The sequence below is a fragment of the Mirounga angustirostris genome, unplaced genomic scaffold (assembly GCF_029215605.1).
Source record: "Mirounga angustirostris isolate CCGP_5_RB_7025 unplaced genomic scaffold, mMirAng1.0.hap1 SCAF_2, whole genome shotgun sequence".
Lineage (NCBI taxonomy): Eukaryota > Metazoa > Chordata > Mammalia > Carnivora > Phocidae > Mirounga > Mirounga angustirostris.
Genome location: NW_026991710.1, coordinates 158,695,718 through 158,721,005, shown reverse-complemented (window position 1 = coordinate 158,721,005; position 25,288 = coordinate 158,695,718). Strand labels below are relative to the sequence as shown.

Genomic DNA, 25,288 nt, shown 5'->3' with positions numbered 1-25,288 from the left:
AGCGGGCCTCTTTACTTCTGAATTAACAAGTCCCCAGGAGGCAGTGGAACGGTTGGAGGGCTACCACCCCTCTGCCCAACTGTTGTCGACAGGGGACAGGGCTGCCTTGTGCGCCTACCAAGTGTCAGGCACGGGGGATGCGGCAGGGATGAAAACTGGGAAGTCCTTGCCGTGGGGAGACTCAAGGCCCAGTGAGTGTTCAGGGTGGGGATGGGCAAGACATAAATCTACAGGAGGTGGGGATATGAGGAGAAAGGAGAAGGGGAGCGTGATGGGGAGCGCATGTCGAGATCCTGTTTCATGGAGTCATTCTTCCCTTTCTTTGCATTTTGGAGCTTGCTTTAGCACTGCTGACATTCACGTTCGGAATCAGAACATGTGGGTCTGTGCTGTAGAGTCCAGCTAACTTGTTGTAGGCTCCTTGAAAAATTCTGTATAGGTTCGATCTTGGTTTCAAACAAATTACATCAGGGGCACCTGGTGGGCTCAGTCCGAGGGGCGAGCAACTCTTGATTTCGGGGTCGTGAGTTTGAGCCCCATGCTGGGTGTAGAGATTACTTAAATAAACTTAAAAAATTACATCAAAGTCCACTGAGGAAGGTCAGGTCTCTGAAGGCAAAGTCACCAGCGACTTGGCCCCTTGGCCCTGGTATCAGCCCCTCTTCCCTGGGTCAGCTTTGTCGCTTGCCACCAGGTGGCCTGAGACAAAATTCTGACAGTTGTGGAGGACGCAGCAGCTGGTTCAGAAGCCTCGAGGGGAAGGAATGGCAGCCGGCCAAGGGTGACTGTGGCTGTGGGTACCCCGGCCCTGAATCTCAGAGCTGCACTCCCCTCTTGCAGAAACCATCTCTCAGATTGGCGAGAGAGCTTCTTCTAGACCCCAAACGAAAGAAAAAGTCACCACAATGGAAACTCGAACTAACCCTCCCTTCTTGCCCCACTTCCCTCCCGCGGTCACACTTCCGGCAGCCACCACAGGGTATTTTAGGTTCGAAAACAAAGCGTCAGATCTATTTGAGCAACTTTTTTTTCCATTGGAGTAAAAGACCAGGGGCCTGTGGCCACCCTGGCCTCGGCCACTTCCCCAGGGAACTGACGCGTTTCCCCTTCTCTGCTGAGGACCAATTTAGCAATTCAGACTGGCCACTTTTAGCTTCTCCTTTCCTTGGCCTGGCAGCAGGCGAGGGCTCAGAGGTAGGGCCACTGGGAGGATGGGTGTGTGTCTGGGTGCCTTCCTTCTGGACTTCAGGGGAAGGCCTGGTTCCCCTCCTCTTAACCCTCCCTCTTACCCCTCTCCAACCCCCTAAACCTGCTTGCGCGCGCGCACACACACACACACACACACTCACACACACAACTCCGATAGCTACTGCCCTAAATCCATTTGCTGCTTCAGGAGACTGCAGAGTGAGATCTGGGGTTAGGCCCTGTCTGGTCCTAACTCTGCTCCAAAGAATGGTGTGTCTGTGTCGTTGGTGGGCTGGTGTGTATGCAGGTTGTGAACAAAGTGGGCATGCATATGTGGAGACGGCATGTTCATGCAAATCCTATGTTCACTAGTGCCCGGGCTGAACAATGCATGGACACACAGCTTGCATGGATGTCTAGAAAGAGCTTGGCAGAGTTGAAACCCTGGGGTGTCTAGCGGGTGCGTACACCACGTGATTTTGTGTGGGCTGGTGTATTTACAGTATGTGTGTGCAGGATGCGTATAGTAGAGATGTGTGTACGTGTGTGCACGCACGTTTGTGTATTATGGATGGGCTGGTCTGGTTCTCAGGGTGCAGGGGGAGGAAGACAGGAGAGCTCTGGACAGTGGTGACCCGTGTCCTTGTGGGCAAATGCACGCAAGGTCCGTCTGTGGGCCAGGGTTTGAGGGCAAGTTAGTGAACTGCAGGTGTGAGTGTGTACCTGGGGGACACTGGCCAGGGACTGGCCAGTTGGTCTTCATGTGCGCCTTTACCCTTTACTTTAGGACCCTCACAGGCCTGTCAGGCCTCTCTCCTCAAGCCCCCCTTGCCCCTCCATCGGCTGCTGCATCTCCCCTGGGCTCCGGTGCCTCCCCCTTTCCTCCTCGTTGGCCTTCCTACCACCGCTGCTGAGAGCCGTAGGTCTCCCAATCGCACGACTCCTGAGGGACACCTTCCGGAGAGCAGGGACCTGCTAGGTTTCTTTTGTAATTTCTTCCATTCTTTGCACACGGCAGAGCCTCCGTCTGCGCTGGAGGCTGGCTGACTATACGCTGGCTTCCGCCGCAGCATGTCTGTGAGGGATGTGCTGCTTTGTGGTGACTTCAAAGTGTACGTGTAGCCTCCTTGTGGACTTCAGGGGAAGCTTCTGTGTGTGTGTGAATGAGTGTGTAAGCATGTGAATATGTGAGTGTATGTGAGTGAAGGTAAGTATGAGTATATATGGGAGTGTGAGTGTGTGAGCATGTGTGGGTGAGTGAAAATGAGTAGTGAGGGTGTGTGAGTGTGTGAGAGGGAAGAGTGTAGGGGTGTGGGTATGGGTAGAGGGTGTTTGGACTCCTTTGGGGTGCTGCTCACGCTCGCCCTTCTGTCCAGACCCTGAAGGAAGCCCATTCAGCCTGCCTTTCTGACAAGCTCAGCCCCTTTCCTTTGAACTGTCTGCTCCCTGCCCAGGTGACTTCTGCTAGTGGGGCAGACCCCAGTTCATGAGGAATCAAGGGGTGCCTCTGAGTCCTGTCCTCATTCAGAGCATGTCGGGAGGCTCCGCAGTCACATTTCTACCCTCCATCCCTGGGTGCAGACACAGGGCCCGTGTGCTCCTCCACTTTCTCTCCACTAGACTCCCTGATTGGGTTTCCTCCAGCCTGGATCTGGGGAGGATGAACTCTGTTGCTGGTTGTTGTTTCTGGGCACAAGTTCTCCTGAAATCCCAAGGTCTTCAGCTCCCCACATCGGCAAACCTCTTTTTAGTTTGGCCCTCCCGGTAGGGTTTTCTGCAGCCAAATGCACTTGGCTCTTTGGATTCTCAACCCCAAGGCTCTACTGTGTTCTGGTGGCTTTTTCTTAACCTACTCCTGCTCCTGCCCAGCCAAAGGGACAGTGGTAACAGTTTTCTCTGCCATTCCCCAAAACAAGCACATAGAGTTGCAGAATATTCAGCTGGAGGGGACCTCAGAGAACACCGGACCCGAGCTATTTTAGAGAGGCTCAGAGAGGGCAGCTGACTTGTCCAGGCTCACGCAGCAGTGAAAGGTACTAAAATCGGGCCTCCCCTCCCGGCCAGCAGTCCTTCTAGCTACGTCAGACCAGATGGCCCTGCCTTTCTTTTCTATTTCCTTCTCTTTCTGCCTCTTTCTCTTCCTTTCCTTTTTTATTGAACTATTTCCTTTTTTCCCTTTGAAATGTCCTCTTTGTGTTAAGCAGGACGGCTGGCATTTGGTGGGACCAAAGTGATACTCAGAGCCAAACCTCTGTCCTGGCACAGTTCTCCTCAGTCTTTTCCAGAGGTTTTTCTCTTTCCTGGTCCCTCTTCCCCCAGGATGCTCAGGGGGACCCTGTCCTTCCCTCTCCCTGAGCCAGCCTATTCAGCTCCGGTTTCTCCTTCCAAGTACTGAGGAGGCAGATGGGAACCCTCAAGGAATCAGCTCCTCTCTGTAACCTTAGTTTCCTGGTCTTGAAAATGGAGTGAGGGTCTCTGAGGGGGAAACATGGGCATCTGTGTATGTGTGTGCGTGTGCGTGCGTGCACGTGTGTGTGTATGCATGCCTCCCGTGTCCCCCAGCAGCTCCGGGGGGGACATGGGAAAGTTAATTAGCACCAGGATGAAAGGTGCTGTGGGATAATTACAGGTAATATCAGGGTGGCCGGGAGGGTGGGGCAAAAGGCCCCTAGATCTCGGGTTGGGGGGTGGGCAGCCCCTAGCCCCACTCCTGCAAAGTGCATCAGACACCTGGAGAGGCGTGGGGGGGGGGTGGTGGAAGGAGCATTCTGAGTGAAGGGTCTTTGTCTTTACAGAGAAATGCTTGTTAGTTGCTTAGGAACTGGGCTCTCTTCCCTGATCCAAGCCTCCCAATGTTTTGCTGAGCTTGGAAGGGGGATGCCGGGCTGGGGCTTGAGGATCCCTTGGCCGCCAGCCCTTTCCCTGGGGCCTCTGAGACTCTGATGGGACTCCTGGGAGGGACTCTCATCTGGGGTGGGCGCTCTTTCCCACTGCCCGAAGCCACACTGCTTGCTCCAGCCCAGGTGGGGAGCAGAGCAGGTGAGGTGGAGGCAGGGAAGGAGAGGAAAACACGCATTCACTGAACAGTCTGCATGCCAAGCACTGCGCCTGGGTGCCTCGCCTGCTCTCTCATCTAACTGGTGTAACAGATCTTTAAGTAAGGCACTTATTTCCATGCTTTTCTCATTATACTGTTTTTTTTTTTTTTCAGTTGGAACACAGGTCCAGAACAGTTGAGGAAGTTGCCTGAGGTCACGGGGCTATCAATGGTAGAGAGTCTATGTGAATTTGGGTCTGCTGAGTAAGAAAAGTTGTGCTTTGTAAACGACACCACTTAAGGCATCTACCAGGCTCGCTTTCTAGCCCACAGCTGCTCAGCTGTAACCTGGACCCACCACCACCATCATCATCGTCATGGTCAGGTAGTCTTCGCATATGGCTTTCTTTCCCTCCTTTTCCACCTCTCTCCCTTCCCTGAGAGCAGTCGTCACACAGGTGAACTTCCTGGGGAGAGGGGTGATTCCATGGGTTGAGGGTGGTGAACTGTTGGGGTAGCCGCTTTGGGCAGGTGCGGTGGGGGGGCCGGGCCGGGCTGTTGCGGTGTCCAGGAGCTGGCCCTCCCGCAGATCACACTTGGTCTAGAAGAGCTGAAGCTGGGGGAAGGGCAGATGCTGGGTGAGACTCCCCTTAAATTCTTCTGGGACTTCCAGCCTTCCTTCTCGGCCCACCTGGCTTCTGAATAAATAGAAGGTCTGGCCTTTATTTTTTGTAGCGCAGGGAGTAAAAGAAGAGCAATGTGTCTCCCCGAGTACTGAGAGTGACAGGCTCAGAGTTAACAGCAGACGCCACCACGACTCGTTACGGAACAGGGAGGAGGTTCCTTAACTCCTGGGAATGTCAGTTTTGTCCTCTATAAAATGAGACCAGCAGCCCTGGCGTTATTAGCTTGCTGGGATGGTGACGGAGAGAACCCTGGCGGGGGCCTGGAAGCAAGGCAGGAGTGCGTTACATGAGATACCGCAGCGCCTGGCCTGCAGAAAGCGCTCAGCAAACGCCATCTGATCATGATGATGATAACGTGCGCTCTCCGATCCCTGCAAAGGGCTCACTACATTTCTTAGCTGCTTTGTTAGAGATCTCGAAGCAATCTATGTGCTCATTTTGTTCCTTCCTGGAGGAGGCAGTGAAAAGAAAAGGGGCAAGAGGCCCAGGGTCTTGTGCGGGCAGAGAGCAGAGTCAAGGGTGGATTTCCCAAGGTATCCCTGGCCCTCATGCCTTCCTTTCCTGGCACTGGACCTCCTCCTCTGTGGCTTTGAGGACTATCTGGCAGGTCTGGCTTCAGCCTCGAGCCTGGGCCAGCTTTGTTCTTTTTTCACGTTTTGGGGCCAGGAGGGTGGGGGTCTCTCCTGCAGCTGAACTCAAAGCCCAAAACACCAGGAGAAAAGAAAAGAGGAGGGGGGGAGGAAGGAAAGCAAGCCGATAATTTCCTCGAAGGATAAACATCCGATTTTTTTTCCTCACCCAAAATAAACATGCTAGCCACAAGGAATTAAAAGCAGAAGAGGGGAGGATGTGTCTCGATTTGGGGCTGCTCGAGTAAGCTGACCTGCTCTTTATCCCGGCCTTGGGCACTAACCGGAGCTGCCAATTACACTCCGGGCCTGGTGGGGTGGGGGCTGCAGGGAGAAAGGCCCAGGGGTGTGAGGTTCACACATACCCAGAATGTCCCTTCTGAGGCTGCCTTCCGTGACATTGCAAATGGACACTTCCTTTTGCTTCTCCTTTTAGCCCTGCTGACAAGCTTGCCTGGTGGGTAGAAGAGAGTGAGGAGTTCCTACCTGGGCCGGCATCAAAGGCCCTTCTACAGAACAAGAAGTTAGTGTCCACCACCTGGCGGGGGAGCTAAGTCTATCAACGTGGGGGCGGGGAGGCGGGGAAGCGTTGTCCAATTCCCTTCACAGACTCAGTCTCCCACCTCATCGCGTTCTTCAGATCCCCACCACTCGTGTCTTCCAACTAGTGAAGATATGCTCAGCTGGGCTGAGCGGTTGGCCAGGGCCCCTCTGCCTTCCAGCTAGTGTGGGGCATGGCTCTGAGAAGGTAATAACCCTGTGCCCAGCTGCAGCCTGCTCTTTCATCTGGGGAATCTCAAGGCACTGTGTACTCATGAGTCACCAACACTGCTGTATTCTGGCCAAGGAGAGGGGGGTTATTAACTCTTGGAGGGAAACTGAGTGGGGGGTGCTGGGGAGAGGATGGCAGTGCTGAGAGGACTGGAGCTGGGGTGGGGGGGTCGTCAAGGAACCAGAGTGCAGTACGTGAATGAGACCGTAGCAAAAGAGGTACCTCCAAGGGGGCCTTGGGTGGGAAAGCCAAGTGACCTTCAGAGGACATCCAGGGGAGTTAGGCGCCGAAAATCCTCGCCTCGCAGACACCAAGGAGTTCCTTCATAGTTTTCTAAAAGCATAAATCAGATTGTACCCTTTCTTCCCCTCCAATCTATTTATTATCCAATGGTTTCCACTGCTTTCAGGGTACAATCCAAAATTTCAGCATGGCTGCAAGGCCTGGCGTGGCCTGGTCTCTGCGCATCTGTCCAGGTGGCCACGCTATTGGCCTGCAAGCTGCCATGCGAGCCCCTGCCAGTCCCGGGAGCTCGGAGGTGGTGTTCCCTCTCTTTGGCATGGGCTCCAACCCCCAGCCCCATTCACCGTTAACCCCTACCACACTTTTCAGCCCTGAAGTTAAACAGCACTTCCCCAGAGAGGCCTCGCTTGGACCTTTACTGTGCCGCTCCTCCACAGAGCAGGTCTCCTTACACCCTCACAGCATGCGCCACATCTGTTGTCATTTGCCTGTGGTCATCTGATGAACGTTTCCCCGCATCCTGGACTGTAAGCTCCGTGAAGCAAGCCTTAGGTTTTGTCTGCCCTGTTCACATATGTATCCCCAGCACCTAGCAGAAGGTCAGGCACAGGGACGCCTGGGTGGCTCAGTCAGTTAAACGTCTGCCTTCGGCTCAGGTCATGATCCCAGGGTCCTGGGATCGAGTCCCGCATCGGGCTCCCTGCTCAGTGGGGAGCCTGCTTCTCCCTCTCCCTCTGCCTGCCATTCCTGCTGCTTGTGCTCGCTGTCTCTGACAAATAAATAAATAAAATCTTAAAAAAAAAAAAAAGTCAGGCCCATACCAGGTGCTGACAATATTTGCCGAACAAATGATGCTGAATGTCAGAGTTGGAAGGGACCATGGTGATAAACCAACTGCCCCAAGTCTCCTTCCTACCTTGATTTCACAACTGAGGGAGCAGAACTTTAGAGAGGACTTGTGATTTACTCAGGGCCACAGTGCCTCAGTGACAGTTGAGGCCTAGGGACCCTCACCTCCTGCCTATCCATCTCTCCCAGCACCCCCTCCTCCCCCCGCCACAACATACACACACTTGCGTTTACAGGAAAGCCCCAGGTCCCAGTGCTGGACGGTGATTGATTTCTTCTTCTTAGTTTTTGAAAGACGACAGGTTAGGAAAGAACACATCTAACCAGTAAGCCCTGGATGATTTTTTTTTAATTTGGAAGAGAAGGGGTTCCATACCCAGTGGGGGTGCCATACCCAGACCGTCGCTGGTGGGCACTGTGGACACACACCCCCACAGTGTGAAGCCTGATGTCTGGCAGGCAGTTATCTCTACTTGGATTTATCCTTCGGCTCACTGTTTCCAGCTCCGGGGGTCTGGTAATTGGGTGAGTCCTGGTAATTTTGGGTCATGAATTGGGTGCTTGCTTCAGGTTCGCTCAGGTGGAAGCGGTTCAGGAATCTGTCCATTTTCCAAGAGCCTGGAAGGACAAACAGACCAGAGGAAGGCAGTGAGGGACAACCATGGACTGGGAGCTGGCAGGGACTGACAGGGAGGCCAGCTCTGGGGAAGTGGAGACAGCAAGTGAGGACCTTGGTCATTGGGCTGAGGGTGTCAGAGTGCCTGGGGCCGCCTTCTGGGTCCTCGCTGGATGTTAGCAGAGTGTCTGGAAAGAGGCTGCTCCCCAGGGAACAACGGGGACTGAGTCTGGACTGGGTCAAGGCCTGCCTTTGGTCTCCTTCCCCAGGGCCCTTTATTTGGCATAACTCTGACTCCTCACTCACACGCAGGAAGGAAGTGCCCTGTCGGGTGGGCTGCCCGCTTCCTCCACCCACCCCTCTTTTTCCACAGGCTCTCCTGACCCCATGACTGAGGCCTTAATGCTTCTTTCCTTCACACCAGGTCACCCCAGCTGCTGGGGCTGAGACTGGCCAAGTGTCCATGTCCTTCTTCCAGTCTCCTCCCCAGAACCCCAGCTGTGGCAGAGGCTGAGGGGCAGGGCATATGGCTAGGCTTCTCCCTGCTCCTAAGCACCTGGATCCTGCAGGAGCAGAGTATGGGTGAGAAGTCCCCGGTTGGTGCCCAGGTGCTCCTCCAGGGGAGAAAGCACAGGGGTGTGGGGGGAGGTGCCTCTTCTGGGGCAAGTGTGGACAGGCCTGGCAGCAGGGCAAGAAGGGCGCAGCCCGGGGCACTGGGGAGAAGCTGAGGGAAGTGGTCACAAGTGTATTCCCACGCTCTTGTTTCCCAAACCCTGGGCCTCCAGCACCCTCTGCGCATGATTGCCAGCTACAATCATCCAGGATGCCCAGCTTAACTTGAATTTGAGATAAACAACAAATAATTTGTAAGTCTGTCCCAAGCATTGCATGAAGCATACTTAAAAATTCATTCCTTGTTTGTCTGAAATTCAAATTTAACTCAGCATCCTGTATTTTTTTTCTTTTTCTTTTTGGCTAAATCTACCCACCTTCCCCGGGTGGACGGAGTGATCGGGGAAGACCTTGCCCGGAGCAGAGCTAGGCAGTGACTGATGGGCCCTGGCCCGGCGGAAAAGAGTAATCTCTAAGGAACAGAGAGAGCAGGACGACAGCTGGCAGCCTTGCCTTCCTCTTAGAGCTGCCCTTTCTAGGCCTGTGGTCCTGTCTGCACCCGCTACCCTTTACAACAAGGAAGACAGAAGTCCCCCGAGGTGCTCTTACTCCACTTATCATCCTCCCCCACCCCCCCCGCCGGGCTGTTTGCACTTCCAAGATGTTTTCAAGGAAAACAAAAATGTTTTAATCCAAAGAAACAAGACAATAATAATGATAATGCAAATAATAATAATAATAACATCTATATAGTGCTTCCTATGTGCCAGGAACTCCATGCTTATTCATACACTTAATCCTCACCAGGGGAGACTATTTTTATTCCCAGTGCACAGATGGGAGGATGGGGCACAAGATGGGGTTCTGGTGAGGATGCTTCTTAGGGGCAGGGATGGAGGAAAGGGCCTCTTCAGGTTCCCGCAGGTCTGATCTGGTGACTGCATGCTCAGATTAGGGACAGAGGCGCTGGGCCCTGGGAGAGCCTCTCCTGGGGGGAGACTGCTGCTGGGTGACAGGTGGGTCACTGAGTGCGGTGGGGTCCTCCACTGGGAGGGGAGGCAGGGAGGCACTGGTCTGGCGCGGCCTTCACACCCAGAAAGCCTGGCTGGCTGGAAAAGAACTATGGTATCATGATCCTGGGAAAGTGTGTGCATGTGTGTATGTTTGTACGTGTGTGTGTGCGCACGCGCGTGTGTGCAAGCCAGGAAAAGGGCTCATGGGTGAACTGGTGTGTGACAGGCCTGGGGACAAAGGGGCCTTCCCCACTGACTAGGGCAGGAAGAAACCTTGGCGGCCAGGAGGGAATTGAAACTCTCATCACGAGATCAGGGCAAGTTGGTGGAAAGAAATCCCCTGTACCCTGAGGGAGATCTTGCAGACTTTGCCCTCCCCGAGCTCAGAGCGCTTCTCTTGATGGAGCTTGGAATGCCCTTGGAGCTTCCCAGCTCCTTCCTGGTCACATTGCGACGATGCTGTGGTTCTCGGGCAGCTCCTCAAACCAGCCCCTGTGTCCCTCAGGAGAGTGGGTACAGCGCGCTGGCTGCTAGCCTCCCGCTGTCTCCTCCCCTGGCTTGGCCGTGACTCCTCACACCCCCGTTTCCTGCCACAAAGGGCAAGAGGAACTGACCCTCTGCAAGTTCTAGAAGGAAGAGGGGTGAGTCAGACCCTCAGGGGTGTGTGTGTGGGGAGAGATGGGGAGCTGGGAGGCTGCGGCTTCGTGGTCACCCTGTGGAGGAAAGTCCCCTCCTGTGTGGCACTGCTCTGTCCCGTCCTGGAGCTGCAGAGAGGGTGCTACTGCTGGCTGTGCGCGGGCCCCTCCCCTTGGACCCTTGGGCCCACCCAGGATGGGCTCTTCCTAGGCCCAGGCAGGGGTAGTGAATGCCCTGCAAATGCCTCTGGAGGGAGAGAGGAGGAGGGGGTCGGAGCCTGTTTCCTGAGCCGCACAGTGGCTAGAACACGGAGGCCTGTGTCCTCAGGGCGGGCCACCGTATCTGACGTGCCGCTTGTTCCCTGCACAACCCGAGGGGGCACCGTTCCCATCCCGCGAAGCCTTATGCCGCCGCTGCGCCTAGAGGCCAGTCTCTCACCTATTGGTTGGTGCCAACAGGGAAGATGTTGGCGATGAAGGATATTAGATGTGAGAGATGTTCCAGAAATGGGCCAAGGGGAGGGCTGGGCAAGCTTACCTAAAGCCGTCAGGGGTTTGTGTGTGCCTGATCTCCCCTAGACAGTGACTTCAACAGTTGGGAGCGGGGCTCCAAGATTTCGGCAACTCATCCGCCGAACTTGAGTCCCAGGGGCTGCAATGGCTAGCATGTTCAGGAATCGCCCTGGGGCAGGTCTTGCCAGTCACTCTTTGCCCCCGGCTTCCCCAGCCTGTGGGGCTGGTTTAGCACTGTTTGGGCGTGGTTCATCACATGGGCCTGGACAGGCCTGGTGGGCCTATCAGGGTTAAACAGGCATCCCAGGACTGAGAAATAGTCTCCTGGTCCAGCCTCTCGCCCTTGGAGGCCTCGTGAGGATGGGGTGGACAGCTCCTCTGCTGGAATGGGCAAGCTCTGGGCTGAGGGCAGGCTGACAGCCCACCTCCTGTCTGCTGGGCATGGGGGGTTTGCTTGCACCGAGGCCCTACTCCCGCCCTCAACAGGTTGATAATACAAGGTAATGAACACTGGACTAGTAACAAGCTAGGTCTTCGCAGAGTGATCTTGGCCAGCAGCACAACTTTGCAGCTCCTGGCAGATGGGGTCCCATCCCTAGCATCGCGCCTGTCCTCTTTAGCAGGACCACTCTTAAGACTTCCCAACGGTAGGGGCGCCTGGGTGGCTCAGATGGTTAAGCGTCTGCCTTCGGCTCGGGTCATGATCCCGGGGTCCTGGGATCAAGCCCCGCATCAGGTTCCCTGCTCAGCGGGAAGCCTCCTTCTCCCTCTCCCACTCTCCCTGCTTGTGTTCCCTCTCTTGCTGTGTCTCTCTCTGTCAAATAAATAAAATCTTAAAAAAAAAAACAAAAGAGTTCCCAACGGCACAGGACACAGTGTTCCCTGTGTGTCCTTGCTCTAGCCAAGAGACATTCCCAACTGATTTGCCATTGGGTCCTCAGCAGGCCCTCAAGTGTTTCCCTCTCAGCCCAGGAAGTGGGGGCTGGGAAGCCCCCACTGGGAGGGAGGCCTCCATTCAGGCAGGCTGGAGAACAGCTGGGGGGCGGGTCCTGAGAGTTGGGGGCGGCCTCCTCTGACCCGTTGTGTGAGTTGAGCTGCTTGAGCCTCTGCTGGTGAGGAGCCGCCCTGTCCCCCAGGGTGGGTGAGTTGTGTCTAACCAAGGCGGCCACCCCTTCCTTGTCTCCCCGTCCCCCACCCCTTTTCCTAGGGGCACCGTTGCTTCTTGTCAGGGGACAGTGGCCCTGAAGAAAAAACAAAAGTTGAACGGCAGCCTACTGACCGCCCCATCGAGCGCCCGGCTCAGGTCTGTAATTTGTCTGGCGCTTTGCAGGGGCCGGTTGCGGTGACAGAGGCACTGATGTCCTTCCACCGAGATTAATGACGTCCTGGTGCTGGTAGGCGGGAGGCCTGGGCCTCTTATGTTTTGTGCCATTAAATGACATTCCGAGACTTCCACTCAGGAGCTGAAAAGCCCTCGTTCCATCACATCCAATTACTCCTGGAGAATATTTGCTGAGTGGCTGATCCTGCTGGCTTGAGAGGCTCGGGGCAGAGGGGACCACTTCGACTTTGGCAGGAGTGAGAGGGTGGGGATGCTCGGGGTGGCGGGGGGTGGGTTCCAAGGTGGGCAGGGGTTACCCAGCTCCTCTGGAGCACTCAGGAGGATTGGAGAGTGGAATTCCTAATTACCCAGTAAATGGATCACCCAGGATGCCTCCCTCCCTCCTGGGGCCGGGGGTGGGGATGGAGGTGGGGGTGGGGAAGGGAGCGAGAGAGGAGGCTCCAAGCTGTTGATCTGAGCTTCCAGTGATCAATTCCAGTATTTGCTGCTGGCGGCAGGCTGGAGTTCTGGGTGGAATTGGGGGATGATCTGTGGTTTCCCGATGATCCGTTCAATACTGCTTTGGATGGTTGATGCTTGGCTTGACTGGGGCGTGCTTCCTGCGGCCTGTGGAGGTTGCAGGCAGTTCCTAGCCAGGGTGCCTGTCTGAGAGTTGCCCAGGATGGCCCCATCTGGTCCGCTGCCAAGCCCCCAGTCCTCCCCATTCTGCCAGGTGGGTGGGGCTCTTCGGAGGCAGAAGAGGGCTGCCTCACACAAGCCCACACAGTGACTCAGGGGCTGGGCCCGGGGTGGGGGGGTGGTGGTTCTAGGGTCTGGCCAGGTGAACCACCATGGGAGGTCATGGCAGGGGGTAGGGGCTGTTTTGCAGTGGGCTGTGTGTGTTTGTGTGTGTCTGTGTGTGTGTTTGGGGCTGGTCTACAGGTGGGGGCCCCCTTCCTTCCATCTTTGCCTCCACGGTGTACTTTTTCCTCGCTGCCACCAGGCCCGACAGGATTTTCTCCCAGCCTCTGTCCCTCCACATCAATGCCTCCTCCTGCTGACACTGCTGGGAGTTCTGCTGCCTTCTCACCCTTGGCCTGTGCTTTCAAACATTTCCCCATGACGCCCATTGTCTCAATCACCCATGGTGCCCCTCAGGCCTCTAGAGGCCACAGGCAAGCCTTAAACCCCACTGTGTGCCAAGTCTCAGCCTGTCTCTCCTCTCTGACCCCTGTGGGTGTGTGGCTCACCCAGGAGCTGCTCAATTCAGGTGTCTGTGCTGCTGGGGAGTGGGTTATGGCCACCTGGCCCAGAACCCAAGGACACTTCTCTGCCCCTCCCATCCCACTTTGCAAGGAGCAGTCTCTCTGCAGGCCTCCAAGGCCGCCCCAGTGAGGCGGTGACTGAGACTGGTGTGGCCTGTTAGCTCCCCTGGAGCTGTGGCACCATCCTGGGCTCACCACCTTGGAGAGGCTTCTGGAACAAGCTGAGGCACGTCATCTTGTGGCGCAGAGAGGGGATTTCCCCAGCTCACTAGTGAGAGGAGCTTGGGGCCGTAAGGCTGGCTCGTGACACCCCTAGGCCAGGTGGCTGAGGTGTGTCATGATGCAGACCACAGCTCACCAGGAGTGATCTGGCCTCTGGGCTCATCTGTCTCCATCCAGGGTGTGGCTATAGCCTTCTCCAGGGAAGGGGCCTGGGGGTCTGTCTCGGGTGGCTGTGGCTGCTAGCCAAGGACACGCAGGGCTTCAGGATGGACTTGCTCCTTCTTTGTCCCCATGCCAGGGCCCAGAAGTCTGGTGGTCTGGGTGAGGGGAGAGGGAATGTGGGTGAGTGGGCAACAGGAGCAAAGAGCTTTGCCCCGGAAGTCAGAAGAAAGGTAATTTGCTCTTAACTGTGGCTCCTGAGTAGATCAAGTCATCACTGTTCCGGGCTTCAGTGTCCTCATTCACCTGGTGGGAGCAATGGCTGTGGTCCTGCCCGCTCCACAGGGTCCAGCAGCTGGGTGAGGGGAAGGCCAGGGAGAGGCAGGGCAGGCTGGTAGAGAGGCTGGATGCAAGTGGTCCTGCCCGGCCGCACGATCCCCGCCTCCCTCCCTGCCCTCGGCGTTGGGACAGGGAGGATATGGATGCCAAAATTGTCATTTGTGGGCACGGCACTCACAGAGGTGGCTGTCTTTTCAGGTGTTAAAGGAAGTTGATGATGAGTTGAATATGGGGGTGTGAGAATGTGCAGCTGTGTGTGTGTGTGGCTTGTGAATGTGCATACGTGGGTGTGTCCCATACACAAACATCCTCATTGACTGAAAGCTCACAGTGGGCTGAGCACAAGGACAGGTGGTAAAGAGGAAATCCACGGCACAGGTGAGCTTCTCCCTCAAGGAATTGAGTCTCACGGTGGAAGTAGGGCCCGTGCGAGTGAAAAATGATTGGCTAATACAAAGGGATAAAAGTGGGTGACTGAGGAGGCACAACAAAGTGTCACTGAGTGCATGGAGAGGGACAGCAGCAGGGGAGGGCTGGGTCAAGTGCAGGCAGAGAAGACACCGCCCTGTGGGGAAGCGTCCCGGGGCCGTCAGCAGGACTGGTGTTCTGCAGGTGGGCAGGGCCCTCGGGCTTGGGGAGGGGGAGAAATGGTCGCCCAGTCAGCAGGCAGAGGCAAGTCAGTCGCTGGGGGAGCGTGGGGGGCAGTGACGTGAACTAGGTCAGCGGGAGTTAGCGGATGTCTGGCAGCACGTGGTATGGAAGGGTGCACGGGGTGAGGTGGGAGCCAGCCCTGTGTGTGCGGGCCCTCTTCAGACACGTCCCCTCAACCCATTCAGTCGGTTCCTCTACAATGTAGAAGTCTAGATGCCGAATCCAAGGCTGCTGTGAGGAAGATGCAGGGGTGAACCATTGTGAATCACAGATGAGCCCGGAGGCCAGATTCTGGGCCTTGGGCATAGAAGGTGGGGGGAGGGGGGAGGTATTAGAGCTGGGGGAGAGGGGTTGGAGGCAGAGGTGCAAGTCCACTGTGTTGCAGGCCCACATTTGGGAAGGTGAGGTGTGGCCTTTGGGACAAATGTCAGTGAAACCGGGCCAGCCCTGGTCAGAGGGCACTAGTGCGGGCTCTTCCAGCTTCACCGTTGTTCCCTGTGTAGGATGTGGTCAGCTTGAGCTATTTGAATATCTCCCTCCACTCGCTCTGTGAGCTCCCATGATCCACAGAGCTACACCGGGTGACAGCATCCATCCACGGGAGCAGGGACCGGGTCCACGTGGCTCACTTCTGTGCCCGCAGCACCTAGAGCCCTGCCTCACACATACTCGGCATCATCCCAACGAACGCAGAGGGCATTTGTGAATCATGCCCAGCAAGTGGGGAAAATGGCAGGGGGGGAAGGAGCCGTGTAAAGGCGGGAGCGGTGGGGAAGGCAGATTTCATCAGCTAGAAGCAAGGCGGCTCCCCTTCTAGGGCCCTCGCTGTGGTCCTGGCAGACTGGCATCTGACGGAGGGCCTCCCCCCGAAGCGAGTGGAACTGGCTGCGCTAGTCAAGTCGGATCACTTTTGCTCCCTACACTCGTCTCACAGAACTCGGAGGTGGGGGCAACTCCGTGAGCTGGGAGCAAATCTGTAAAGGGTCATTCCGTGGTAGACCACCTAGTCCAACCCGTTATCTTGGTGATGTAGAAACTGAGGCCCAGAGATGTGAGGTGGCTGGTCCAAGGTCACACAATGGATATATCAAGATCTCCCATCTGGAGAGGGTTTCAGCTCCCCACACTGAGCAGTGTTCCCTGGCCCCCATGGTCTTACAAGTTCAACTAGAATAATGTCACACTTGCTTCTCATCCTAAACTGTCATTCACACCTAAGTCCTAGGGAGGGAAGGACCCAATAGGAACGGCTCAAGTCAACTATCCTTCATGGCTGCCTCTCTACCTGGCTCTTGATAGTGACTTTCCCCTCCAGTCTCTGGAATCCGTTCCTGCCTGCGCATCCAGGAAACACAAGGGGCTGGTTGTACCATGCATACCCTAGGACTCCACTGCCTCTCCAAGGATACCTTCCCATGGGACAAACACTAGACCAAAGTAAGCCCTCGGGCCTGTGTTCCTTGGCTCCAGGTCCCGGCCTCCCGAGGGCTGGGCAGCTGGGGGCTCCATGGGTCCCCACGCACGGTGCAGGTGCTTCAGAGAGCGCCAGGAGCTCTGACAACGCGCAAGGGCAGCTCCTGATTTTGCCATGGCCCCCCCGGCGCCACCCAGGCACACGTCTCTACCCCTCGGGCGGCCCCTGGGCTCTTACTCCTCCCAGTCCTGCCCACCGCGCCAGCTTAGTCATCTCTAAAGAGCGGCTTCGGTGTGTTGCCTCTCCCGTGGGCAGGGTCTAACGGTGCTTCATGGCGCCTGCCAAGGTTGTGCCTCTGCTGGGCTTTCACGAACCTTCAGCGACCTTCCCCCTTTCTCCTTTCATGCCCTCACCGCTCCTCACAAGGGGTGCTCCTTCCCACTTTTAAAAAAATAATCTTGGCGTCTGTGGTTTCTCCAGTCCGGAGTTTCCTCTCTCTTTCACTCAAGGATTCAAATGTCCTCCTTCTCCTGGGCCCAGCCCAGGCCACACCTCTTCCACGTAGCCTCAGGGCCATACAGACTTGTAGATCATCTAGATCCAACCCCTCATTTTCTAGATGGGGAAACTGAGGCTCAGAGAGGGTAGCTGATTTGTCCAAACATCAAATCACTAGCTGGAGACTGGAAATACAGATATCCTCACCCTGCAGTAAAATACCTTTGCAATCTTCCTGGCTAGAGAAGGTGTGTCTTCTTGGAGGTAAGGGAATCCTAGGAACTGTACACACAATCCCTAAATCCACTTGATCACCAGTTGTCCTTACAGCCAGAAACACACAATTAAGTGCTTAATTACAGGCTGCTTTGCATTGTTACTTAAGTGTTTTCAAAGTAGACTATAAGCCCCCTGAGGGCAGGAAACATTCCCTGTGCTGTGGGATCGGCTCCTCTCCTAAGCCCCTAGCTAGGAGTGCCAGGCACCAGAAGGTGTCATATGGTGGGACCAGCCCCCTGGCCCCCTGGGCTGGAGAGCTCCTCTGGGAAGATCATTTTCCCACCTCCATTTCTGGCAGCAAGCAAAATGGCATGGAAGTCGAGGGGCTCTGCCCAGAAGCAAGTCCTGTTCCTAAGTTTTCACGTGGATGAGAGGTGTGTGTATGTGTGTGTGTGTTGGGGGGATGCACAACAAGCTGGCTTGGGCAGAGATTCAAAGTGACTGACAATGGCTGTCAGGCTGGATGGGTTTTGAGCCTCCGCGCCTGCTGGGGCACACAAGCCACTGTGTTTTCTGGAGGGCGGGCTAGGACCAAACACGAGGACTGCAGCCAAGGCAGGGGCAAGTGTTTCTGCCGCATGCACCTCCCTTCTTCCTTCGCCCCTTTCATGCTCCTCCGGGCTTCACCTCCTGCTCTCTCCTTTCCCGGCCACCCCGCCCCTCAGAAGGCACTTGATCCTGCGGGAGGCTCTTGCAGGGGACAGTCTGAGCACGATCCCCGCCTCCCTCCCTGCCCAGGGTGTGGGCTCTGTGACTATGGGACTAACGTGGGACTCCGAGGAGCCGCCTTACTTTGTGGGGGGAACGTGGTGGGCTGAGGCGCTAGTCCCCAGCCCCCAGAAAGCGCAGTGCCTGGACTGGTGGAAGGGGGCTCAGGATGTCTGAGGTGAGAGGGAGCCAGGGAACTGGAGAAATTCATCTTGGCTCAGGCAAGATACATGTTTCTCTGCCTTCTCTCCTTGTACCCAGATTTGAAAGTGTGTCTTTGGGAAAGCGGTTTAAACAGATGTACAGATTGGCAAGGTGCTGAGGGCATCTGGGGAGGGTTCACCAGTGGAAAGGTTGCACCAACTCCGCTTGCACGGAGGCCCAGAGCCTTCTGCCATTGGTGGCTTCTGCTCGGCACACCTGAAGGCCTCCTTCGCTCAGCCAGTGCCTTTCCGGGCTCCGCGTTCCTCTCCTCTGGGGCCTCGGGCAACAGGCTTGTAACAATACCTTTCCCGGCTTCCCAGTGGGTGGAAGTTGGTCAGGGTCACTGGGTGAGAGCAAACGGCTGATGACACCTACCCACCCACTCAGCCTCCTGCCAGCCCAGGGGATGTGCTGTCTGCACTCTCAAGATGGCATCTGTGGGTTCCACATTATCTTCCCTTGCCCCAAATGGGGGAGATGCTAGAGTACACAGGGGTTACTTTATTTCCCATTTTTCTGGAGAGAAAGCCAAGGCTCAGAGAGGGGGCCATGGCTCACATAGGAGCAGGTGAGTCGCCTGAGGCCTTGCAGTGGCCAGATGTCCATGGGTCTTCCCACTCCCCAGCTCTGGTGGGAGCGGGACCAAGGCCACCATCAGGTAGCCATTAGCAAGCTACAGGGAGTGGATCCTCTCCAGGATGCCAGAATGGCTGCTCAGAGAAGCTCGTGGAAGGGGCATGGCGGGGAAGTTTTTGCCCCACCACTGAGGTAGAACTGGGCAGACAGAGCAATTAACAACCAATGAAGACAGACTGGCGGGGTGGCATTCCAGGGCCCTCTTGCCCAGATTGGACTCAATTATAGGGTACAATTACGTGCAGGAGTGCTGTGGGGTAGCTGCCTGCACATGCCATCCGAAGCTGAGTTGCGGAAATGCTTCTCTCCCTGGCTCCAGTTACTCCCTTTGGGACCCGGCCTCACAGACCCACCCACCCAGTGAGAGCCACCATCTTGGTCTGTGGGACTTACTTCTTGGGGGGAGACCACATCTGATGCCAACATCTCCCTTAGGACACCTCATTTCAGTCTACTGCCAAGAAAGGCCACCCTCTGACTCTGGCCTCCAAGGCTCACGGGTAGGGGTCAAGGTCCCAACCTCGCCATGAATGCACAAGCATCCACTTCCGCCCCAGAATTCACACTGGCTTTGGCAGATGGGAAGGCCTTACCTCGAGTTTTGTTTTCTTTGGAATGGAGAGAGATGTTCTGTCTTTCCTGAAGATAGACGAAGAACTGGTAGCGGTGAAAGCCACTTTTTGCTGGTGGGGACGGAGGCTGGTAGGCTGGGGGCAGAAGAGGGACAGAGTGTGGGCCCCCAACCCACAGTACCCACAACTTCCTGGCTACCCTGGGCCAGAGGAAAAGAGAATTCTTTGTGCCATTCATGGTCCACCCCCCACCCCGGGGTCCCAGCTGGGGGCTTACCCATCGCAAACCATTAGGATTTATCTTTGGCAGGATCTCAGCTTCGGCAGCTGCCTTTAGGAAGCACCTTCGTTTGGGCAGTGCGGGGAGGAGGAGGTGTGGGATGCTTGAGGGTCGTGGGTGCCGGTGGGACTCCCGGGGCCTCTCTTGGCCAGCGGGTATTGGTGTTATCCCTTTGCTGCTTTAGTCTATCCTGATGGATTTCCTGACTCAAGAGAAACTCATCTTCCTCTCTGAGAGTGTTTGGCAGTGGATTTTTATTTATTTTTTCAGCATTTCCTTATGAACTCAATTCCCAAAGAAGCCAATTTTTTGGCTGGATCCGGAGGATCTGGAAGTGGTTACGGGGGTGGGTGGGACTCGGTTCAAAGGTTTGATCATGGAAGTGATGGATCTGGGTGCTCCGGGCACCGGGAGCCCACTCGGGCTCTTCCGGAGGAGAAGGCCCATCTCCCTCCCTTTTGCCCTCTGTGCAGGAGGCAGATCTTTTTCTGGGGCAGGGGGGAGCTCGGGTGGCGACATCTCTCATTCTTTCCCCAAGTCTATGCAGGGGTTTTGTGGGCCAGACTTTTGCGGTTGGTTCCAGTTGGGCCTCCTTCCAAACTCTGTGCCTCTGCCCCCTCCCCATTGCTCTCCTCCTTTCCCCCACCTTCTAAAGAGCCAGGAATCTTCCTGGGGGTGGGTGGGGATGGAGTGTTTGCAGTGAGGATGCTGGTGGGAGGGAGTGTTGGTACTTTACGGCCCCCTCCCTCTCCTGGTCATTAGACAAGAGCCATCCGCTATTTGGAGCTGTTGGAAATGTTCCTCATGGTGTACTTCCGGCCACTGGGGCCTCCAGCATGCTCACAGCCAGGGGAATTCCTGACTATTCATCTCCCTGACTTTTTGATTGCAGATCTGGTATCTGTGTGTGTGTGTGTGTGCGCATGCGTGCACACGCGCCTGCGTTCAGGGTGAGCACTGCACAGGGTATGCCGGGAGCCATGTGAGTCTGTATGACTTGGGGTCCACACTGGTGCAGGTGCAGGTGTCGGAAGCGCTGGTGAGCGCGTTCGCCAGGGCTGTTTTGCAGGGGCTCTGTCAGTGTGTGTGCAAATGTGGGTAAGTCATTGTTTTCTTCACAAACACTGCCAACGCTGAGGAAGACTTCTGAGCATGGGTGGGTGCTGGAGTGTGTCTTCACGTGCATGGCGTGTGGAGGGCAGAGACGGCCGGGTCAGCTTTTGGCAAGGCTGGTGGGTGCGTGGGCTGCCAAGTACAGTTGAGGGGGGCACGTTGCACACCGCCAAAGAGCTGGTGTCCGTGACTGCGTCTGCAGAAGGCTGCAGTTGGAACTCACCGGTTCTACGCAGCTGGGGGTTTATCCTCATGGGAGATGGAGGCCTGACCCCTCTCTCTAGGGCTTTCCTGAAGAATTCCCCCTCCAAATGTAGAGACGAGGGGTCGCGAGGTGGAAGGGAAGGGATACACACATGTGGAGCCACTTCTTGGTGCCAGGCCCTGGCTACGTGCTTTCCCTTGTGACATCTCCTTAATCCTCACCACAACCTGGTCAGATGAGTGTTATCCCCATTTTCTGGATGACGAAATGAGGCTCTGAGAGGTGAAGTCAGGCCGACAGGAAGTGGTGAAGCTGGGATTTGAATCCAGGCCTATCTGATGTCTGACCCCACGTTGCGTCATGGAACCATGAGGCTCATTTGTCTTTTTGCTCAGCCCTCTTCGGAGGCCGGATCCTCACCTGAGCATTCCACCTGAGCATTCCCTTCAAGTTGCGTGGAGGGCATGCTCTTGCAGGGGGGTCTGAGGGGGAGGGGAGGAGTGGAGCTGGGGGTGAAAGGGGTGGGAAGGGGAGGACATCAGAGAAAAGGGACCCATGCAAGCACATGGTGGCACCGGGTGCAGGGGAACACGCGGAGGCAGGCGGAGGGAAGGGAATGACCGTGCCAGTCCCTCCAGGAGAGCAGACCCCTGCATTTAATGCTGGCCCCACCCCTTACTCCTGGGGAGCTGAGGGACACGTGGGTCACACCTGGCTTTCATTCTCTTTCAAATGGAGATATTGGCGGCAGCGGCCACCAAAGGCCATTGTGACGATTAAATTAAATTATCGAGGAAGAGTGAACTCCTGGGTCGGTGGGCACTTTCACACCACTAAGTCTCAACATTAAGTTGCATTGTTACGGTTCTTGTGGTCATGTCGTTGCCCTGGCTGGGGCGAGGGGTGTGGGAGGGTCGTACTCACGTGACAACTCCTGGCCCTGGACCTTCCCTTTCTTTATATCAGCGCCCTGCAATGAGAGACAGGCACAGGGGTGGGTTACTCCTGGGGCAGCAGAAGTCCACACCACCACACTTCAGTCCAAGTGGGTTTTGCTGACTTCTTTCTCCCCCTGAGGGAGTAAGATAGAAGAGTAGGAACGGGTATGTCTGCTTCGGGGACAGGTGGCCAGAACAGGCTCTGGGGTTTTGAATGGTGCCTTAGGGGGTCCAGGGAGAGAGGACAGACACAGGCATTGCTGACGGTAGCCCGGGGGTGAGAGGTGGACCCCCCGACTACTGGAAAGAGCGAGGGGACATTTATGGAAGGGCGGCTCCACTCCCATCATCTGCGCCCCTAGACTGGGCATGGGACACAAGTCTCTGCCTGTGGGGTCTGGTCAGATCTAAGGCAGGGGCTGACAATCCTCACAGCTTTGCTAAGCCAACCCATCCTCTGGGGCTCTCTTTGGGGCCTTCAGAACATTAGGCCAATGGCTGCCTGAGTAACCAGAAGGGCAGGCAGGGCAGGAGGAGGCTGGACCACTGATTCTGAGGCAGCTTTTTCCCCAGCCTTGAATGGACTCAGCCCACAACCTCTGGGCAGATTGTTTGGCCTCAGTTTCCCTCTTCTTGCTTCCCCTCCCTTCTCTCCTCTGCTCCGCGTCTGTGGGATAATGAGGCGATCCCGGGGGCGGGTGCTAATTATTGTTTGTGCAGGACTGGGAGATGCTCAGATGAAAGGGACTGGAGCCGGGCCCCTGGGTCCGTGCCACAGCTCGGGGGCCCCTAGGTGTGGGGTTTTATGGCCTTAATGATGGTGATTAGCATGGCTCTTCATGGGTTCTGCCAACACCTAACTGTGCCCTGGCCACCTTTCTACCAAGCCCTCCCGGTACAGCCTCTTCTCCTTCCCCTGGCAGAGGCGCTCAGGATGAGGCTTTGGGAGGGGGAACCGTGCGATTTCCTCTCATTTCTCTGCAGAGACTCTCAGGGTCAGCTGGGTGACCCAACTCCTAGTGCGGTTTACCTTCTACAAAATTCAAGCCCCACCCCCCTCTTCTTGAAGTCCCCCCCTCCGCATCTCTTCCCTTTTAGGCTGTAGCTTGTCTACCAACTGTTCTTACTTTGGGCCTCCTGGCTAGAACATCCCCTCCCCCAGGCTCGTCCCTGTCTGTCTAGGTTACCTCTGGTTGGGAGAAGGGGAGGGCAGACTGCAGAACGGGCCCCTCCACCTTGGGCCCCCTTCCCACCTGGTTGTCCTCAGCCCAAGCAGATGAGATCTCTGTCCTCTGGCACCCTTCCAGCCCCCCTCATGCAGTCTTGTCTGCTCAGAAGCATCCGGGCAGCCTTCGGATTCAGTCCCTGGGACAGCAGGGCTCGTGGCAGCTCTGCTTTGGCCCGCTTTCAGCACGGGCCCCCACTCCCCCAGTGTCAGGCCCTGTCTTACCTAGGGTTGGCATGGGGCCCAGCTGTGGCCAGAGGCTGAGAAGCCAGGGGGCACCAGGGTAGGGGAAAGGGGTTGGGGAACAGAGGCTCCTCTCCTTGATAGCCATCTCTCTCAGGAGACGATGTGAGGGCCCAAGCCCTAGCAGCCACTCTCCTGAAACAGCTGTCTGGCTCTCTGGCGGCTCTAGCGCGATTAGAGACGGGGGCTAAGCCCAGGGCGGCCAGCCCAGCCTGCTGTGCGCTCCCAGCCTCCCCCTCACTCCTCTCCAAGTCAGCCCAGCCAGCGGTTTGTTTAAACAAAACAATAGCAACCTAAGCGGGCTGTTTCTTTTCAATTCCCCACAGTCTTGGGTCCCACCCAGCGTGATAAACAGGCCTCTCTCTTCTGAGTGAGTGCAGGGAGGCCTGAGGTTGGGGGGTGGTTGCTGGGGCCCAGAAGGTCAGGGAGTTTGTGCAGCGCAGGGTGGAAAGTCTGATCTGTAGCCTTGATCAGGGTGGAAAGGCTCTCCTTCCCCTCCCTTTCACTCCGGGGAGTCTTTTCTCATCAACTGGGGCCAGCTTGGCAAAGACATATGCACACCCGTGGGTTCATGAGTAAAGCCAGCGGCCCTTCCTGCCCGCCTTCCCTGGCAGGGCTGCTCTTGAGCTCAGCTGAGGCGGCTGCTGGGGGAGCCGGGAGCAGAGAGCATGGATGGCTTTAGAGTTCTTAGGGTCTCTCTGGAGCTTGTCGCGGACAGGTGCTGGTCCTTGGAAGGATGAATAGGGAAGGAAGGCTCCAAGGAAGGACCAGGCCGTAGAGGAGCCTCCCCCGCAGAGCCTGTGGTCAGTGTGGCTGGGATTTATTCAAGCTAGGTTGAGGATTGGCTAGACTTCCTTTGGCCATAAACCTTCCCTCATTGGTCTGTCCTGGGGGGGCGGTGTGTGTGTGCTAAAATTTCTACCATATGAACAATATGTGATAGGGGTCTTAGGAAACCAGACTCAAAGGGTGAAAACACTGACTCTCCAAAGGGCTCAAACTGCTTGTCTGGAGCCACAAAGTAGTGAGTGGGAGAATTCCAGAATATTCCAGGAGGAAGGAGCCTTAGACCCTTTGACCTTTGAGACCCACTAGCTCAAGATCTCCTGTCTTTTGACCCATAGTGCCATCCTATGCTTTTTCTACAACTTCACGACAATCCCATCACTCCTCCATGGCTTTAGGAAGACTGTTATTACAATACACAGATATTACCTGGAGGCCTGGGGCCACAGTGGAAATGGTTACCTGATTCCCCGCCCCTGGCCCCCCACCCCCATAAGAAATCATGAACTCTCCTGAAGTGTCTTCATGGATTGGAGTACCTCATTTAGCCTGAGATGACCTTCGGAAGCTGGAAATCTCTGGGGATGGATGAGATTCTGGAACATTTCTGGTGGGGTGGGGTGGGGGAATCTCTGATTGTGAGCACTTCCTAGGAAGATAAGACTGAGGGAAGGGCCCTGAGGGTGGGCAATGAACCCAGCATTTGAGGGACAGACCCCACACCTGTCAAGTCTGAGCAGACAAGAGTTTTGGAAAGAGGGCATGCAGCAGGGAAGGGGCTGCTGAGAGCTCCCCCACACCTTGGCTTCCTCACCTGGAGCCCTCCTCCCTGGACTTCCCCCCTCCCCCAGGTATACTGCTCCTTTTTAAGATGGGCCCAGCCCAGACAAAACCTCCTTTCCCTTACTATAGCTAAGACAGATTGACATTTTCAAAAGGAGCTTGTCTAAATGCTAAGGTTAAAAAAAGGAAATAATTATAGAAATTACAAACAGTGTAGAAACTGTCGGGTTTCTGATCCTCAAGAACACTGAAAAGCCCAGGGTGGCTTTTTCAGGATACCAGGACAGGAATACCCAAGGTGTTAGGGCAGTGTGCTTGGGAGGATGTCCAGGGCCATTCTAAGTGTCAGAGACTAGATGACCTTGGGGAGGCAACTCTTTTCCTTATCAGCATCCTCTGTCAAGGGGGAGGGGGTGGGGGGAGATTGCTCAGTAGGAATTGTCTCTTCTTAAAAAAAAAAAAAAAGAAGAATAGTCTCTTCTTTTTTTTTAGAAGTTGGTCCCCAGTGTGTGTATGTGTGTGCATGCATGTGTGCGTGCATGCACGTGTGTGTGTGCGTGTGTGTGTGTGTAGGAGATGCACGCAACCGTCTGGCATAGGAAGAGGCCCACGTTATTCTAGTTGCAGAGAAGAAGCTTGACTCTGTGGACACTT

General features: G+C 55.9%; 1 protein-coding gene across 1 annotated transcript in view; it reads right to left on the bottom strand.

The window, feature by feature from the left end:
• Window positions 1–7,741: 7,741 nt before the first annotated feature.
• Window positions 7,742–25,288, bottom strand: part of PEBP4 (phosphatidylethanolamine binding protein 4) — a 246,464-nt gene continuing 228,917 nt past the window's right edge. Inside the window, exons 5-7 of the mRNA XM_045880019.1 lie at window positions 21,584–21,629; window positions 19,083–19,196; window positions 7,742–8,022 (exon numbers count right to left, since the gene is read on the bottom strand). Of these exons, the coding sequence (XP_045735975.1) occupies window positions 7,874–8,022; window positions 19,083–19,196; window positions 21,584–21,629 (309 nt within the window). The 3' untranslated portion in view covers window positions 7,742–7,873. The remainder of the gene's footprint in view (window positions 8,023–19,082; window positions 19,197–21,583; window positions 21,630–25,288) is intronic.